Source organism: Ranitomeya imitator, chromosome 2 (assembly GCF_032444005.1).
Source record: "Ranitomeya imitator isolate aRanImi1 chromosome 2, aRanImi1.pri, whole genome shotgun sequence".
Classification (NCBI taxonomy): Eukaryota; Metazoa; Chordata; class Amphibia; order Anura; family Dendrobatidae; genus Ranitomeya; species Ranitomeya imitator.
The window spans coordinates 691,151,404-691,171,769 of record NC_091283.1 but is presented as its reverse complement, the minus strand read 5'-3'; the positions used below and the strand labels follow the sequence as shown (position 1 = coordinate 691,171,769).

The window sequence follows — 20,366 nt, the reverse complement described above, 5'->3', positions numbered from 1 at the left end:
TGGGGGCTAAAAAATAATTTTTGTGGAAAAAAAAATAATTTTTATTTTCACGGCTCTGCATTATAAACTGTAGTGAAACACTTGGGGGTTCAAAGCTGTCAAAACACAGCTAGATAAGTTTCTTAGGGGGTCTACTTTCCAAAATGGTGTCACTTGTGGGGGGTTTTAATGTTTAGACACATCAGGGGCTCTCCAAACGCAACATTGCGTCCCATCTCAATTCCAGTCAATTTTGCATTGAAAAGTCAAATGGCGCTCCTTCCCTTCCGAGCTCTGCCATGCGCCCAAACAGTGGTTTACCCCCACATGTGGGGTATCAGCGTACTCGGAACAAATGGCACAACTTTTGGGGTCCAATTTCTTCTCTTACCCTTGGGAAAATAAAAAATTGGGGCGAAAAGATCATATTTGTGAAAAAATATGATGTTTTATTTTTACAACTCTGCTTTATAAACTTCTGTGAAGCACTTGGTGGGTTAAAGTGCTCAGCACACATCTAGATAAGTTCCATAGGGGGTCTACTTTCCAAAATGGTGTCACTTGTGGGGGTTTCAATGTTTAGGCACATCAGGGGCTCTCCAAACGCAACATTGCGTCCCATCTCAATTCCAGTCAATTTTGCATTGAAAAGTCAAATGGCGCTCCTTCCCTTCTGTGCTCTGCCATGCGCCCAAACAGTGGTTTACCCCCACATGTGGGGTATCAGCGTACTCGGAACAAATGACACAACTTTTGGGGTCCAATTTCTTCTCTTACCCTTGGGAAAATAAAAAATTGGGGCGAAAAGATCATATTTGTGAAAAAATATGATTTTTTGTTTTTACAACTCTGCTTTATAAACTTCTGTGAAGCACTTGGTGGGTTAAAGTGCTCAGCACACATCTAGATAAGTTCCATAGGGGGTCTACTTTCCAAAATGGTGCCACTTGTGGGGGTTTCAATGTTTAGGCACATCAGGGGCTCTCCAAACGCAACATTGCGTCCCATCTCAATTCCAGTCAATTTTGCATTGAAAAGTCAAATGGCGCTCCTTCCCTTCCGAGCTCTGCCATGCGCCCAAACAGTGGTTTACCCCCACATGTGGGGTATCAGCGTACTCGGAACAAATGGCACAACTTTTGGGGTCCAATTTCTTCTCTTACCCTTGGGAAAATAAAAAATTGGGGCGAAAAGATCATATTTGTGAAAAAATATGATTTTTTATTTTTACAACTCTGCTTTATAAACTTCTGTGAAGCACTTGGTGGGTTAAAGTGCTCAGCACACATCTAGATAAGTTCCATAGGGGGTCTACTTTCCAAAATGGTGTCACTTGTGGGGGTTTCAATGTTTAGGCACATCAGGGGCTCTCCAAACGCAACATTGCGTCCCATCTCAATTCCAGTCAATTTTGCATTGAAAAGTCAAATGGCGCTCCTTCCCTTCCGAGCTCTGCCATGCGCCCAAACATTGGTTTACCCCCACATGTGGGGTATTGGCGTACTCAGAACAAATGGCACAACAACTTTTGGGGTCCAATTTCTTCTCCTACCCTTGGGAAAATAAAAGAAATTGGAGCTGAAGTAAATTTTTTGTGGAAAAAAGTTAAAAGTTAATTTTTTTTTTAAGCATTCCAAAAACTCCTGTAAATCACCTGAAGGGTAAATAAACTTCTTATATGTGGTTTTGAGCACCTTGAGGGGTGCAGTTTTTAGAATGGTGTCACACTTGGTTATTTTCTATCATATAGACCCCTCAAAATGACTTCAAATGTGATGTGGTCCCTAAAAAATATTGACGTTGTAAAAATGAGAAATTGCTGGTCAACTTTTAACCCTTATAACTCCATAACAAAAAAAAATTTTGTTTCCAAGATTGTGCTGATGTAAAGTAGACATGTGGGAAATGTTAATTATTAATTATTTTACATGACATATCTCTGTGATTTAAGGGCATAAAAATTCAAAGTTGGAAAATTGCAAAATTTTCAAAATTTTCGCCAAATTTCCATTTTTTTTCACAAATAAACGCAAGTTATATCGTAGAAATTTTACCACTATCACGAAGTACCATATGTCACGAGAAAACATTGTCAGAATCGCCAAGATCCGTTGAAGCGTTCCAGAGTTATAACCTCATAAAGGGACAGTGGTCAGAATTGTAAAAATTGGCCTGGTCATTAACGTGCAAACCACCCTTGGGGTTTAAGGGGTTAAATCCAGTTCCTAGACATGTTTACTCATAAAAATGCATGCGTACGCAATCGTACGCATGTTCTTGCGTAGCAATGCGTTCCCATAGACTGTAATGTGTTTGTTTGACGCACTCCTTTTGCAAGCGTCCGCATGCGTATGACTGCTGAAATTTGCCGCCACAAAAAATACAACAAGGTGCGTTTGCCGCGCCCAACCGCTCACCGCAAAAATATGCATGCATAAGCAAACGCAGGCGAACGTATGCAAACGTTATATATAAACGTATATAAATAATTTGCCCCTCCCTACGGTCTCTTTATCTTTTAAAGTAAACCTGACAGCTAATACACTCTACCCGATGCACAGGCGGCATGTATCGGACTAACTTTTCAGCCTTGTATGTTTCATTCTGAAACGCTGTAGCATTTCAGAGAATAACTTACTTGAAGGCTATGTGCACACGTTCAGGATTTGTAGCAGAAATTTCTTGAGCAAAACCGGACATTTTCTACAAGAAATCCGCATGCTTTTTTTTACGCGTTTTTTGTACGTTTTTCACAAGTTTTTTTCCAGAGCTTTCCAATGCATTAAATAGCGTGAAAAACACCAAAAATCCGCAAAATTAATGAACATGCTGCGTTTTTTACCGCAATGCTTTTTTTTTGTGGAAAAAAATGCATTATGTGCACAAAAATTGCGGAATGCATTCTAAATGATGGGATGCATAATGTATTCTTTCTTATGCGTTTTTATACCGAAAAACGTGAAAAAAACGCAACGTGTGCACACAGCCTAAAACTCACGGGGACCAGACAGGAGACTGGTTGTACAGGATGGTCCCCAGCTGCCGCTACTCACCCGATGCCCTGGAGGGATGAATATCTCCTTCCTCTCTGTTCATGTGTAGGCGGAGACCTGTCAGTCACTGGCAGCAGGCAGAGAGAAGCGACCTGCCTATCCAACTAGCCTCCTCCCCAATAGCTTTTTCAGGCTGTGTGCACACGTTGCGTTTTTTTTTGCGTCCTTTCGCTATAAAACAGCATAAAAAAACACATACATTATGCATCCCATCATTTAGAATGCATTCTGCAATTTTTGTGCACATGATGAGTTTTTTTCTGCGAAATAAACCGCAGCATGTTCATTAATTTTGCGGATTTTTCACGTTTTTCCCGCTATTTAATGCATTGGGAAGCTCCGGAAAAAAAGCGTCAAAAACGCGAAAAAAACGCATGCCGATTTCTTGCAGAAAATGTCTGGTTTTGTTCAGGAAACTTCTGCAAGAAATCCTGAACGTGTGCACATACCCTTAATGTGTTTGCCTGAAATGTTGAGAGTAAAACCTACAAGGCTGAAATAACATACTGTAGTAAGTCTTATACATGCTGCCTGTGGACCGTGTAGCATATATCCGCTGTCACGTTTCCTTTGAGTTAATATGAAGTGACATACAAAGGTTGCTTTTAATTCATCCTCCGCTACTCTGTAGTCATGAAGAACTGAGTCAATCTAAGCAAAGGATAATTTTATTAAATCATTTTTTGTCCTTTTGAGTAAACGGATTATCAATGACATCCAATTAATGGTTTTATTTACTACCAGTCACATTACTCTCTTGCTTTTTCCCAGATGTGACTATTCAGAACAGTGATCTAATGTGCGGCAGCATGGACAAGGGAACTTTGGGTTCTGGCTCGAAGAATAACATTTTCTATATCCTTCTGAGGGACTGGGGACAAGTTGAGGCTGCTGATGCAATGTCCCGCCTGGCTAGACTGGCACCAGTATATTTGTGTAAGTGAAAGCTGCCACCATGGCATCTAAATTAAAAAAAAAAATGTGTTTTTTCAATGTTTTTCTTATAGGCTTTTTAAACTTGTGCTTCATGCAATCTTCAGCATTAGGAAATTAATGACTTTTTCTATAACTACATCTTGAAAGGTGGTTGATTCGCTTTGTCTTGTTATACGTTTGTGTACAATGTATGGCTCCCTTTCTCTCTCTGATGTTGTTGAGGTACACAGAAGACCGTGGTTAGAGCTGCTACCAACAGGATATGAACAGTAGGCCAAAAGTCTAAATTCATACACAAGCTAATAGCACTTCTGCAGTCACCAAGCTACTCTGTTTTAGCTTGGTGTTCACAGGAAGCAGATATTCTCCATCCAGGTCCCTCCAGCAGGCTTTAAGGGGTGTTCTTAAATTGATTTTATTAGACAGCATGAAAATAAGCAGTTTGTAATTGGCTTGCTTTTTCTACCTTCTGTCATTCTTCTGCAATGGGAGATTTTATCTTTTATAATGTAGAGCTAGTTTCCATGGAGCCCACCCTTTAGTGCACAATAGTTATTTTCCAGGAGAGAGGTTAAAGGTACCGTCACACTAAGCGACGCTGCAGCGATACCGACAACGATCCGGATCGCTGCAGCGTCGCTGTTTGGTCGCTGGAGAGCTGTCACACAGACCGCTCTCCAGCGACCAACGATCCCGAGGTCCCCGGTAACCAGGGTAAACATCGGGTTACTAAGCGCAGGGCCGCGCTTAGTAACCCAATGTTTACCCTGGTTACCATCCTAAAAAGTAAAAAAACAAACGCTACATACTTACCTATCGCTGTCTGTCCTCGGCGCTCTGCTTCTCTGGTCTGGCTGTGAGCGCCGGGCAGCCGGAAAGCAGAGCGGTGACGTCACCGCTCTGCTTTCCGGCTGACCGACGCTCACAGCCAGAGCAGGAGGAGTGCAGAGCACAGCGCTGGAGGACAGACAGCGGTAGGTAAGTATGTAGTGTTTGTTTTTTTACTTTTAGGATGGTAACCAGGGTAAACATCGGGTTACTAAGCGCGGCCCTGCAGGAGCCCCATATAATGCTCCATATAAAAATGTGCCACATATAATGCTCCATACAGTTCATTATTGCCCCATAGATGCTCCATATAAAGCTGTGCCCCATATACAATGCTCTGCACCGTTCATTATTGCCCCATAGCTGTGCCATATAGTGCTCTGCACCGTTCATTATTGCCCCATAGCTGTGCCATATAGTGCTCTGCACCATTCATTATTGCCCCATAGCTGTGCCATATAGTGGTCTGCACCGTTCATTATTGCCCCATAGCTGTGCCATGTAGTGCTCTGCACCGTTCCGTTCATTATTGCCCCATAGCTGTGCCATATAGTGCTCTGCACCGTTCATTATTGCCCCATAGCTGTGCCATATAGTGCTCTGCACCGTTCATTTTTGTCCCATAGCTGTGCCATATAGTGCTCTGCACCGTTCATTATTGCCCCATAGCTGTGCCATATATGCTCTGCACCGTTCATTATTGCCCCATAGCTGTGCCATATAGTGCTCTGCACCGTTCATTATTGCCCCATAGCTGTGCCATATACAATGCTCTGCACCGTTCATTATTGCCCCATAGCCGTGCCATATACAATGCTCTGCACCGTTCATTATTGCCCCATAGCTGTGCCATATAGTGCTCTGCACCGTTCATTTTTGCCCCATAGCTGTGCCATATAGTGCTCTGCATCGTTCATTTTTGTCCCATAGCTGTGCCATATAGTGCTCTGCACCGTTCATTTTTGTCCCATAGCTGTGCCATATAGTGCTCTGCACCGTTCATTTTTGTCCCATAGCTGCGCCATATAGTGCTCTGCACCGTTTATTATTGCCCCATAGCTGTGCCATATACAATGCTCTGCATCGTTCATTATTGCCCCATAGCTGTGCCATATACAATGCTCTGCACCGTTCATTTTTGTCCCATAGCTGTGCCATATAGTGCTCTGCACCGTTCATTTTTGTCCCATAGCTGTGCCATATAGTGCTCTGCACCGTTCATTTTTGTCCCATAGCTGTGCCATATAGTGCTCTGCACTGTTCATTATTGCCCCATAGCTGTGCCATATAGTGCTCTGCACCGTTCATTTTTGTCCCATAGCTGTGCCATATAGTGCTCTGCACCGTTCATTAATGCCCCATAGCTGTGCCATATAGTGCTCTGCACCGTTCATTTTTGTCCCATAGCTGTGCCATATAGTGCTCTGCACCGTTCATTTTTGTCCCATAGCTGTGCCATATAGTGCTCTGCACCGTTCATTATTGCCCCATTGATGTACCATAGAAAGCTCTGCCATTGCTGCTGCTGCAATAAAAAAAAAAAATGCCATACCTCTCTTGCTTGCAGCTCCCCAGCGTCCGGTCCCGGCGTCTCTCCGCACTGACTGACCAGGCAGAGGGCGGCGCGCACTATATGCTTCATCGCACCCTCTGACCTGCACAGTCAGTGTGGAGAGACGCCGGGAAGATGGAGCGGCGCCGGGAAGATGGAGCGATGCCCGGCGTGTGGAACGGGGATAGGTAAATGACATACTTACCTGATCCCGGCGTCCCGCTCCTTCTCCTGGACAGCTGGTCTTCGGTGCCGCAGCCTCTTCCTCTATCAGCGGTGACCGTTACCGCTGATTGGAGAAATGAATATGTGGCTCCACCCCTATGGGAGTGGAGTCCATATTCATTTTTCTAATGAGCAGTCCCACGTGACCGCTTAAGAGGAGAAGAGCTGCAGCACCCGAAGACCGTGGGACGGCAGGGGGGAGCGTCAGGATCGCCGGGACTAGGTAAGTATGCCTCAGCGCCCTCTCCCCCTCACCCTCCGACCCTGCCACATACCGTGACTCGAGTATAAGCAGAGAGGGGCACTTTCAGCCAAAAAATTTGGGCTGAAAATCTCGGCTTATACTCGAGTATATACGGTAGATAGATAATAGATTGATAGATCATAGATAGATCTATATATTATTATTATTTTTATTATTTATATAGCACCGGTAATTCCATGGTGCTGTACATGAGAACGGGTTACATACAAAGTTAGAGCCAAAATTGATAAACAATACACAGCGTGTTTAATCACAAACCACCTGTGCCTATACAGGGACTACTAGCAAAAGAAATCCCATGCAATTACGACAGATAAATCCTATAAGCAAATATTGTACAAAACAAGGGGATCATTATCAAAAAAAGATTTATTCTTTATTTAAATGCAAATAGAAAATATTAAAATATAAAATTACAACAGAGGGAAAACTATGACGGTGATAACTACACCAGGGGCCGCAGGTAAGAGGCTAACACATTGCTCATAATCACAAATACAAACCCCATAGCAATTGTTGGTGTGCTAGTGATCTATAACATAGGAAAATACCACTACGCTGGTAGAAAGCATCCAGCACCCACATCCAGACTAGCATATAGGACAATAGACATATGTTAGTGCAGCATAGATACCTCAGGTCTGCGGCGCCACCACCCCTTTACGCGCGTTTCGGCGTGCGTGCCTTCTTCCGGGGGAGTGGCGTCGTCAGGACTTGTAACAGCATATATACAACTGGCCACCCAATGAGAAACAGGACATCAAAAGACGCTAAGTATCGGCCGTGTATCGGCGCATGCCCAGTCGGAACAGGAAGCGTACACCTCGCAGAGTGCGTCATCGCAAGGAGGCAGAGCAAGAACCACCCACAATGACGTGGGACGACACTGCTCGCACGCTGGAGCGTTGCGATGGAGACGCCGTCAGCGAAGGTAAACAAGCTGACACAACGGGCATGCGCACTGGCCATAAAGGGGATCCAAGTGAACCAAATCGAAACGCAAGAGAGCTACTATCTAAAGTGCATTATTACAAAGTAATAACAATTATCATAAAAAATACATTGTCATATAATGAAGACAATAAATATATAGATTAAAGTGTGAGAAATAAATGTGAACAATAATTATACCGCAATACATGAGAATGAATCATCACAAAAATTAAATAATAATAACCACAACTAGTTATTAACCCCTTTACCCCCAAGGGTGGTTTGCACGTTAATGACCAGGCCAATTTTTACAATTCTGACCACTGTCCCTTTATGAGGTTATAACTCCGAAACGCTTCAACGGATCCTGGTGATTCTGACATTGTTTTCTCGTGACATATTGTACTTCATGATAGTGGTAAAATTTCTTTGATAGTACCTGCGTTTATTTGTGAAAAAAACGGAAATTTGGCGAAAATTTTGAAAATTTCGCAATTTTCAAACTTTGAATTTTTATGCAATTAAATCACAGAGATATGTCACACAAAATACTTAATAAGTAACATTTCCCACATGTCTCCTTTACATCAGCATAATTTTGGAACCAATTTTTTTTTTGTTAGGGAGTTATAAGGGTTAAAAGTTGACCAGCAATTTCTCATTTTTACAACACCATTTTTTTTTAGGGACCACGTCTCATTTGAAGTCATTTTGAGGGGTCTATATGATAGAAAATGCCCAAGTGTGACACCATTCTAAAAACTGCACCCCTCAAGGTGCTCAAAACCACATTCAAGAAGTTTATTAACCCTTCAGGTGTTTAATAGGAATTTTTGGAATGTTTAAATAAAAATGAACATTTAACTTTTTTACACAAAAAATTTACTTCAGCTCCAATTTGTTTTATTTTACCAAGGGTAACAGGAGAAATTGGACCCAAAAAGTTGTTGTCCAATTTGTCCTGAGTACGCTGATACCCCATATGTGGCAGTAAACCACTGTTTGGGCGCATGGGAGAGCTCGGAAGGGAAGGAGCGCTATTTGACTTTTCAATGCAAACTTGACAGGAATTGAGATGGGACGCCATGTTGCGTTTGGAGAGCCACTGATGTGCCTAAACATTGAAACCCCCCACAAGTGACACCATTTTGGAAAGTAGACCCCCTAAGGAACTTATCTGGATGTGTGGTGAGCACTTTGACCCACCAAGTGCTTCACAGAAGTTTATAATGCAGAACCGTAAAAATAAAAAATCATATTTTTTCACAAAAATTATATTTTTGCCCCCAATTTTTTATTTTTCCAAGGGTAAGAGAAGAAATTGGACCTCAAAAGTTGTTGTCCAATTTGTCCTGAGTACGCTGATACCCCATATGTGGCAGTAAACCACTGTTTGGGCGCATGGGAGAGCTCGGAAGGGAAGGAGCGCAGTTTGACTTTTCAATGCAAAATTGACAGAAATTGAGATGGGACGCCATGTTGCGTTTGGAGAGCCACTGATGTGCCTAAACATTGAAACCCCCCACAAGTGACACCATTTTGGAAAGTAGACCCCCTAAGGAACTTATCTAGAGGTGTGGTGAGCACTTTGACCCACCAAGTGCTTCACAGAAGTTTATAATGCAGAACCGTAAAAATAAAAAATCATATTTTTTCACAAAAATTATATTTTTGCCCCCAATTTTTTACTTTTCCAAGGGTAAGAGAAGAAATTGGACCTCAAAAGTTGTTGTCCAATTTGTCCCGAGTACGCTGATACCCCATATGTGGCAGTAAACCACTGTTTGGGCGCATGGGAGAGCTCGGAAGGGAAGGAGCGCCGTTTGACTTTTCAATGCAAAATTGACAGGAATTGAGATGGGACGCCATGTTGCGTTTGGAGAGCCACTGATGTGCCTAAACATTGAAACCCCCCACAAGTGACACCATTTTGGAAAGTAGACCCCCTAAGGAACTTATCTGGATGTGTGGTGAGCACTTTGACCCACCAAGGGCTTCACAGAAGTTTATAATGCAGAGCCATAAAAATAAAACAAAATTTTTTTCCCACAAAAATTATTTTTTAGCCCCCAGTTTTGTATTTTCTCTAGGGTAAGAGGAGAAATTGGACCACAAAAGTTGTTGTCCAATTTGTCCTGAGTACGCTGATACCCCATATGTGGGGGGGAACCACTGTTTGGGCGCATGGGAGGGTTCGGAAGGGAAGGAGCGCCATTTGGAATGCAGACTTAGATGGAATGGTCTGCAGGCGTCACATTGCGTTTGCAGAGCCCCTAATGTACCTAAACAGTAGAAACCCCCCACAAGTGACACCATTTTGGAAAGTAGACCCCCTAAGGAACTCATCTTGATGTGTTGTGAGAGCTTTGAACCCCCAAGTATTTCACTACAGTTTATAACGCAGAGCCATGCAAATAAAAAATATTTTTTTTTCCACAAAAATTATATTTTAGCCCCCAGTTTTGTATTTTTCCAAGGTTAGCAGGAGAAATTGGACCCTAAATGTTGTTGTCCAATTTGTCCTGAGTACGCTGATACCCGATATGTGGGGGGGAACCACCGTTTGGGCGCATGGGAGGGCTCGGAAGGGAAGGAGCATCATTTGGAATGCAGACTTAGATGGATTGGTCTGCAGGCGTCACATTGCGTTTGCAGAGCCCCTAATGTACCTAAACAGTAGAAACCCCCCACAAGTGACCCCATATTGGAAACTAGACCCCTCAATGAACTTATCTAGATGTGTTGTGAGAACTTTGAACCCCCAAGTGTTTCACTACAGTTTATAACGCAGAGCCGTGAAAATAAAAAATCTTTTTGTTTTCCCACAAAAATTATTTTTTAGCCCCCAGTTTTGTATTTTCCCAAGGGTAACAGGAGAAATTGGTCCACAAAAGTTGTTGTCCAATTTGTCCTGAGTACGCTGATACCCGATATGTGGGGGGGAACCACCGTTTGGGCGCATGGGAGGGCTCGGAAGGGAAGGAGCATCATTTGGAATGCAGACTTAGATGGATTGGTCTGCAGGCATCACATTGCGTTTGCAGAGCCCCTAATGTACCTAAACAGTAGAAACCCCCCACAAGTGACCCCATATTGGAAACTAGACCCCTCAATGAACTTATCTAGATGTGTTGTGAGAACTTTGAACCCCCAAGTGTTTCACTACAGTTTATAACGCAGAGCCGTGAAAATAAAAAATCTTTTTGTTTTCCCACAAAAATTATTTTTTAGCCCCCAGTTTTGTATTTTCCCAAGGGTAACAGGAGAAATTGGTCCACAAAAGTTGTTGTCCAATTTGTCCTGAGTACGCTGATACCCCATATGTTGGGGTAAACCCCTGTTTGGGCACACAGGAGAGCTCGGAAGGGAAGGAGCACTGTTTTACTTTTTCAACGCAGAATTGGCTGGAATTGAGATCGGACGCCATGTCGTGTTTGGAGAGCCCCTGATGTGCCGAAACAGTGGAAACCCCCCAATTATAACTGAAACCCTAATCTAAACACACCCCTAACCCTAATTCCAACGGTAACCCTAACCACACCTCTAACCCTGACACACCCCTAACCCTAATCCCAACCCTATTCCCAACTGTAAATGTAATCTAAACCCTAACCCTAACTTTAGCCCCAACCCTAACTGTAGCCCCAACCCTAACCCTAACCCTAATCCTAGCCCTAACCCTAGCCCTAACCCTAGCCCTAACCCTAGCCCTAACCCTAGCCCTAACCCTAGCCCTAGCCCTAACCCTAGCCCTAACCCTAGCCCTAACCCTAGCCCTAACCCTAGCCCTAACCCTAGCCCTAACCCTAGCCCTAGCCCTAACCCTAGCCCTAACCCTAGCCCTAATGGGAAAATGGAAATAAATACATTTTTTTTTATTTTTCCCTAACTAAGGGGGTGATGAAGGGGGGTTTGATTTACTTTTATAGCGAGTTTTTTAGCGGATTTTTATGATTGGCAGCCGTCACACACTGAAAGACCCTTTTTATTGCAAAAAATATTTTTTGCAATACCACATTTTGAGAGCTATAATTTTTCCATATTTTGGTCCACAGAGTCATGTGAGGTCTTGTTTTTTGCGGGACGAGTTGACGTTTTTATTGAAAACATTTTTGGGCACGTGACATTTTTTTATCGCTTTTTATTCCGATTTTTGTGAGGAAGAATGACCAAAAGCCAGCTATTCATGAATTTCTATTGGGGGAGGCGTTTATACCGTTCCGCGTTTGGTTAAATTGATAAATCAGTTTTATTCTTCGGGTCAGTACGATTACAGCGATACCTCATTTATATCATTTTTTTATGGTTTGGTGCTTTTATACGATAAAAACTATTTTACAGAAAAAATAATTATTTTTGCATCGCTTTATTCTCAGGACTATAACTTTTTTATTTTTTTGCTGATGATGCTGTATGGCGGCTCTTTTTTTGCGGGACAATATGACGCTTTCAGCGGTACCATGGTTATTTATATCTGTCCTTTTGATCGCGTGTTATTCCACTTTTTGTTCGGCGGTATGATAATAAAGCGTTGTTTTTTGCCTCGTTTTTTTTTTTTTTTTCTTACGGTGTTTACTGAAGGGGTTAACTAGTGGGCCAGTTTTATAGGTCGGGCCGTTACGGACGCGGCGATACTAAATATGTGTACTTTTATTGGTTTTTTTTTTTTATTTAGATGAAGAAATGTATTTATGGGAATAATATTTTTTTTTTTTTTTCATTATTTTGGAATATTTTTTTTTATTTTTTTTACACATTTGGAAATTTTTTTTTTTACTTTTTTACTTTGTCCCAGGGGGGGACATCACAGATCAGTGATCTGACAGTTTGCACAGCACTCTGTCAGATCACTGATCTGATAGGAGTGCAGGCTGCTTCACAGTGCCTGCTCTGAGCAGGCTCTGTGAAGCCACCTCCCTCCCTGCAGGACCCGGATCCGCGGCCATCTTGGATCCGGGGCTCGAGCAGGGAGGGAGGTGAGGAGACCCTCGCAGCAACGCGATCACATCGCGTTGCTGCGGGGGGCTCAGGGAAGCCCGCAGGGAGCCCCCTCCCTGCGCGGTGCTTCCCTGTACCGCCGGCACATCGCGATCATCTTTGATCGCGGTGTGCCAGGGGTTAATGTGCCGGGGGCGGTCCGTGACCGCTCCTGGCACATAGTGCCGGATGTCAGCTGCGATAAGCAGCTGACACCCGGCCGCGATCGGCCGCGCTCCCCCCGTGAGCGCGGCCGATCGGCTATGACGTACTATCCCGTCCAGGGTCAGATAAGCCCAGGGCACCTCGACGGGATAGTACGTCTAAGGTCACAGAGGGGTTAATACAAATATACCAATGTGTCAACGATACATAGTGATACATGAAACATTTTATCAGATACTTGAAATACATATGAACATATTATATATACCAGTGTGAAACAATTGGTACACATAGATGAAGATAATATATTAGAAAAACACACAAGCTCATAAAGTGCATATTGTGCAAAGAATCATTGTTCCAAAAGTCCAAAGGTGCTAATAAGATCCTCTTCATGAAATATTGAGAGACATCATGGGACAAGCCAGATAGACAATTAAACTCAATACAAATGAACTAAGAAAAAAGAAGAAAGAAAAACACATAATTAATAACAGTTAAAAAAAATTAAAATTAAAAACCCCTGACGAGGCCATTAAAAAATCTGATAACGGGTTGATCAGAGAAAAGGGGCGTAACTAATCATTTCGTTTAGGCCTTGTGGATACATAGTACGTAGTTCCCAGATCCAACGAGCCTCCTTTTGGGCTAACAACCGACCCACACTGCCACCCCGCAAATTCAGATGAACACAATCAATCCCCTTGACTTGCAGAACCGTAGGATCACAGGCATGAAATTGCTTAAAATGCCTCGGTACACTTTTCAGAATCTCCATATTATCCTCATTTTTGGCCGCCAGGATATCTCTTACATGTTCCCTAACTCTAATTTTCAGGGCTCTTGTTGTCAAACCAATATAGATCTTGGTACAAGGACAGGACGCATAATAAACTACAGCCGTAGTAGCACATGTGATGGTATGTGTTATTTTGAATATACGTCCATCTGTTGAGGTGAACTCCTTGGCTGACACAACGTATGGGATGCCACACATTTCCCACATGGCTTGCAGCCCCAAGGTGGCAATGATTTCTTTTGGTCAGAACTGAAAGGAGATGGGGAAGTTTTAGGTGTATAATAACTCCTAACCAAAATATCACCCAAACTGGGAGATTTCCTAGCTGTCAATGATGGTTTGGGTGACAGGTACAGGATCAGCCAAAAGTATAGGCCAATGTTTGTCCATAATTTGGTACAGCTTGTTCCAATGGGAATTATATGTGGTGACCAACCTTACCTCATTACTTAATTCCTTCTTTTTGGGTGCATATAATAATTGATGGCGATCCGTATTTCTTGCCCTATTGTATGCCCTCTTGATAGACCTTTTGCTGTAACCTCTCTCCAAAAACCGGGCCTTCATTTCTTCAGCTCTGATCTCAAAATCCGAAATGTTGGAACAAATTCTCTTGATGCGTAAAAATTGTCCTGTGGGGACAGCGTTAACCACATGAGGAGGGTGTGAGGAACTAGCATGGAGGACCGAGTTCACAGCCGTGACCTTACGGAAGGCATCGGAGGACAACAGACCATCAGGGCCCCTTCTGACCACAACATCCAAAAATTCAACTTGATGATAACTGGAATTAAACGATAAATGAATATTCAAATCATTATTGTTAAGAACTTGAAAAAAAGAATTTAACTCAGAAGAAGTACCTCGCCAGATCAGGAAAATGTCATCGATGTAGCGGGTCCAAAAAATGACCCGCTCAATCGACACACCCCGATCTGACGAGAACAGGTCCCTCTCCCACAGCCCCAGGAACAGATTCGCATACGAGGGCGCACATGCCGCCCCCATTGCTGTCCCCTGGAGCTGTAGGAAGAAGGACCCATTAAAAAGAAAAAAATTTTTTGTAAGTAAAAATTCTAACAAAACCAACAAAAACTCAGTATCATCAGTCGATAAATCCGTCATGGTCAGAAAATAGGAGACCGCCCTCAAGCCATCCTGGTGGCGAATGTTCGTATATAAAGACTCAACATCACAAGTGGCGAGGATCATATCCTCGTCAATGTGAATTGAGTCAATCTTTTTTAAAAAATCAGACGTGTCCCTAGTATATGATGGGATCGTCTCCACCAGGGGCTTGAGGAACGAGTCAATATACCTCCCGATGCCCTCCGTAAGGCCACCAACCCCAGATATGATGGGCCTACCTGGGGGAACCTGCAAACTCTTGTGAACCTTAGGCAAAAGGTATAATGTTGATATTCGTGGATCCTTAACCATCAAGATGTCACGTACTTCCGTGGTGATTATATGCCTCTCCTCTGCATTCCAAAGGATTTTCCGTAGTTGTTCCTTATATGAAGATAGAGGATTGTATGTTAATTTTCTGTAACAAGACGTGTCCCTCAGCAACCGATAAGCCTCAGCCTCATATAACTTAGTGGGCCAGACGACGATATTTCCGCCTTTATCGGCCGGTTTAATTACAATATTTTTCAAGTTTTTGAGGCGTTTTATGCACTGGTGCTGAGAGACAGTCAGATTATTATGATGAATATGCGATGGTATACTTTCGAGATCATTGGTGGTGAGTTGAACAAAAATCTCCACATTTGGACAAGCAGATAAGGGTGGAAACCTCGTGGATTTTGGGCGGAGAGAAGGGGGAACCTTACCCAAAGATGGACCCTGATGCTCCACGGCTAGTTCCTCCAATGTCCTCAATGCTGCCTGTTCAGATGGTAAGGGGAATAATTTTTGGATCTCCTCACTATGGTACCATTTCTTAAAAAGTAACGATCGTCCAAAAACGTGCAGATCCTTGATAACCGTAAATTTATCACATCTTGTGCTAGGAGAAAAGGTTAAACCCTTAGATAACACATAAATTTCCTCATTACTAAATACATGATCAGATAAATTGATCACCTTCAAGGAATCGCTCCGTGGGTTGGGACCAGGGTTGCGTTTATTAGCATCTGTTCTTTGTTCCTTCTTTCTTTTATTGTTATTCCCAAACCTTGTTTTCATGGAGTGTGACGTATCCGAAGTTTCACCCGAAGATGAGACAGATGAGAACGAAACAGATCTTTGCCTCCTAGTACCATTGTTTCTCCATCTATATACCGTACCTTGTTGGTAATCATTATTGTCACGTGATATTTTTTTGGCATGAATAGTTTTGATTTGTTTTTCCCATTCGTCTGAATTTTTATCCATAGTCATATTAAACGTGGTCAAATTCTCAGCTGAAGACACCTCCTTAAGATTACCAAATAATTCATCAATTTCAACTTCCACAGCCAAAACCGATTTTTTGTTCAATTCAATTAATAGTTCCATGAACTGAAGAGATGATTTGGTACAAATTTCTTCCCATTTTGTTATAAAATTTTCATCACTCACTGGAAAAGACGGGAACACCTGAATCCTCAAGCCACGTGGAATAATTTTTTTCCTCAAATAATTCTCCAGGAGGGCTCTATTCCACCACATCCTAGTACGTTTGTGTAATAGACGTTTGATCTGCGTTTGTAAACCACTCACATCACCCTGAACACCCGTCATCAGATTAGTAGCATCACCATCAAAGACCTGGGCAGCTTGAGCCTGCCAGGTAGCATCCCTATTTCTGTAATCCATTGTGAATCAGAGATATTTCTGTGAAAATAAACAGCAACAATTAGAGCCAAAATTGATAAACAATACACAGCGTGTTTAATCACAAACCACCTGTGCCTATACAGGGACTACTAGCAAAAGAAATCCCATGCAATTACGACAGATAAATCCTATAAGCAAATATTGCACAAAACAAGGGGATCATTATCAAAAAAAGATTTATTCTTTATTTAAATGCAAATAGAAAATATTAAAATATAAAATTACAACAGAGGGAAAACTATGACGGTGATAACTACACCAGGGGCCGCAGGTAAGAGGCTAACACATTGCTCATAATCACAAATACAAACCCCATAGCAATTGTTGGTGTGCTAGTGATCCATAACATAGGAAAATACCACTACGCTGGTAGAAAGCATCCATCACCCACATCCAGACTAGCATATAGGACAATAGACATATGTTAGTGCAGCATAGATACCTCAGGTCTGCGGCGCCACCACCCCGGGGTCCAAATGCTCTCTAGCAAGCTTCAGACGGGCCCAGACATGTACTGGTTTAAACAGTGGGACACGTCTGGCACTGCAGGATCTGAGTCCATGGTGGCGTAGTGTGTTACTTATGGTAGGCCTTGTTACATTGGTCCCAGCTCTCTGCAGTTCATTCACTAGGTCCCCCCGCGTGGTTCTGGGATTTTTGCTCACCGTTCTTGTGATCATTCTGACCCCACGGGGTGGGATTTTGCGTGGAGCCCCAGTTCGAGGGAGATTATCAGTGGTCTTGTATGTCTTCCATTTTTTAATTATTGCTCCCACTGTTGATTTCTTCACTCCAAGCTGGTTGGCTATTGCAGATTCAGTCTTCCCAACCTGGTGCAGGGCTACAATTTTGTTTCTGGTGTCCTTTGACAGCTCTTTGGTCTTCACCATAGTGGAGTTTGGAGTCAGACTGTTTGAGGGTGTGCACAGGTGTCTTTTTATACTGATAACAAGTTTAAACAGGTGCCATTACTACAGGTAATGAGTGGAGGAAAGAGGAGACTCTTAAAAAAGAAGTTACAGGTCTGTGAGAGACAGAAATCTTGATTGTTTATTTCTGACCAAATACTTATTTTCCACCATAATATGCAAAAAAAATGATAAAAAAACAAACAATGTGATTTTCTGGATTTTTTTTTCTCAGTTTGTCTCCCATAGTTGAGGTCTACCTATGATGTAAATTACATACGCCTCTCATCTTTTTAAGTGGTGGAACTTGCACTATTGCTGACTGACTAAATACTTTTTTGCCCCACTGTATCTATAGATAGATATATCTATAGATAGATATATCTATAGATAGATATATCTATAGATAGATATATCTATAGATAGATATATCTATAGATAGATATATCTATAGATACATAATACCAAGCCTGATATTTAGTAATAAACATAATAAAATGGTGGTACATCAAGCGTTAAATAAAGACACACACACACACACACAAAATCTGTGTTAGGCCGGGGTCACACTTGCAAGAACCTCACACGAGTCTCACACCTCAATACCTGTCACTGCTGCCGGCACTCGGGATCGGAGCATTCAGCTGCATAGAAATACCTGTATCCGCACGCTCCGGTCCCGAATGCCGGCAGCAGTGCCAGGTATTGATGCGAGAGACTCGTGCAAGTTTCTCACAAGTGTGACCCCAGCCTTAAAGTCAGTATAACTTTAATTTATTAAAACTTTTTTTTTTAAAATGGTCTGGGCTCCCGCGCAATTTTCTGTGCCAGAGAGGGAAAGCCAGTGACTAGGGGCCGATGTTTATAGCCTGGGAAGGGGTTAATACCCATGGATCTTCCCAGGCTATGAATATCAGCCCATAGCTGTATATTTTGCCTTTACTGGCTATTAAAATAGGGGGACCCCCCCAAAAAAAACATTGTGGGCTCCCCCTATAATTAATAGCCAGAAAAGGCTATGCAGACAGCTGTAGGCTGATATTCATAGCCTGGGAAGATCCATGGGTATTAACCCCTTCCCAGGATATAAACATTGGCCCCCTGGCGTACTTCCCCGTCCCGCCCGGCTACAAGCAAAGAAAAAAATAATATAATAAATAAAAAATAATAAATAGTGATGGGCGAATATACTCGATACTCGAGATTTCCCGAGCACGCTCGGGTGTCCTCCGAGTATTTTTTAGTGCTCAGAGTTTGTTTTTGGTGCCGCAGCTGAATGATTTATATCTGTTAGCCAGCATAAGTACATGTGGGGATTCCCTAGCAACCAGGCAACCCCCACATGTACTTATGCTTGTTAACAGATGTAAATCATTCAGCTGCGGCGCTAAAAACTAAAACTCCGAGCACTTAAAAATACTCGGAGGACACCCGAGCGTGCTCTGGAAATCTCGAGTAATGAGTATATTCGCTCATCACTAATAATAAACCAACACAAATACTCCCTGGTCTGACACGGTCCATTTAATAACGAGTGTCCCACAACGATCTCCCCTATAGAGCTGTCACATCAGGAGAGATGACAACTCTATAGGCCTCCAGTGACACACTGACAGGAGACAATGGCTACTGCCATGCATCACTGAAGAGGTTACCTGAGTTCAGGCTCTCACTTTACGGCAACGCTGCAGGATAATTTTCCCACACAGAGGTGCCACAAGTGACAGTATGAACTATACTGAACTCACGACGGAGGGATACAGTGCGGAGGATTACCTCCTGTCACTATATCACCGGAGCCCCTGGAGAGCGGTCTCATCTGCCAATGTGACGGCTTTCCAGGGGAGATCGTCGTGAGACACTCGTTATTTAAAGGATTAAATTGGATCAGGGAGTATACTGTTGTTTTATTTTTTTTACATGTGATAGAGGGCTTCGGGGCTAAGTGTATGGTGAGTATGTACGTACTGTATGTCTATATGTGTTTATGTGTTTTTTTTGTTTGTTTTTTTTACACTTGAACACAGTAGCCGGATGATGGGACTACTACTGTCCCATCATCCGGCTAGCTGTCATTGTAGCAGGCATAGCCAGATGGGACTAGTAGTCCCATCGGACGATGCCTGCCTTCACACAGCCCCGCACACACACACACACACAGCCCCGCACAGATGCACACACTCTTCCCCCTCCCAATCTGCAGCGTTTCTCGCTGGCACATCCGCAGCAAATCCGCAGATCTTTTTTAAAACTGCGGTTTGGCTGCGGATTGGTCTGACACAATGGAAGTCAAAGGGTACAGAAAAGCAGCAGATCTGTAAAAAGAATTGACATGCTGCGGAAAATAAAACGCTTCAAATTCGGACTTTTTTTTACGCAGCATGTCCAATTCTCAATTTCACATTGACTAACATTGCTTGTGCACTACACTGCAGATTTGATGCAATTCCACGCTTCCAAAAACGCTGCGGATCCGCATCAAAATCCGCAACTTGTGCACATAGCCTTACATGATTCTACAAGCAGATTTTGATCAGATGACCAATTGTTTTGTCTTTGTTCCCTTCTTCTGTTTTACGACATTCAAAGATCTTCTGTGTTCCCCAATGACATGAGCGAGGGAAGAGGAATTATTTTCTTACGTATAAAATTCTTTTGTATCAGAGCATTTTTTTCATGCGGTTATTTTTTGTTTTGGAGCACCTTCTCGGTTCTACTGAATGGGTTTTCATTGTTCTCTGTTCTCTACCCATTAACTGTTTTTTTTCCAGATTACCTTCTGTTTATTTCTCTTAGTTGCTGCAATTGCTTATATAGGAAATGCTCAGCTGAACCGCTGCAGAAGGGATATAGCCCTTGTTGGAGCAGCGTACAAATTTGGCTTGGTATTTGTCTCCTAGTGTCAGCAGCTATATGCAGTCTT

General features: G+C 42.7%; 1 protein-coding gene across 3 annotated transcripts in view; it reads left to right on the top strand.

Annotated features, from left to right (window-relative positions):
* POLR3A (RNA polymerase III subunit A) overlaps positions 1-20,366 on the top strand; it is a 567,405-nt gene that overhangs the window by 283,654 nt on the left and 263,385 nt on the right. For all 3 annotated transcript variants that reach the window (XM_069753076.1, XM_069753078.1, XM_069753077.1), the window contains exon 15: positions 3,804-3,968. In XM_069753076.1, coding sequence (XP_069609177.1) covers positions 3,804-3,968 — 165 coding nt within the window. The remainder of the gene's footprint in view (positions 1-3,803; positions 3,969-20,366) is intronic.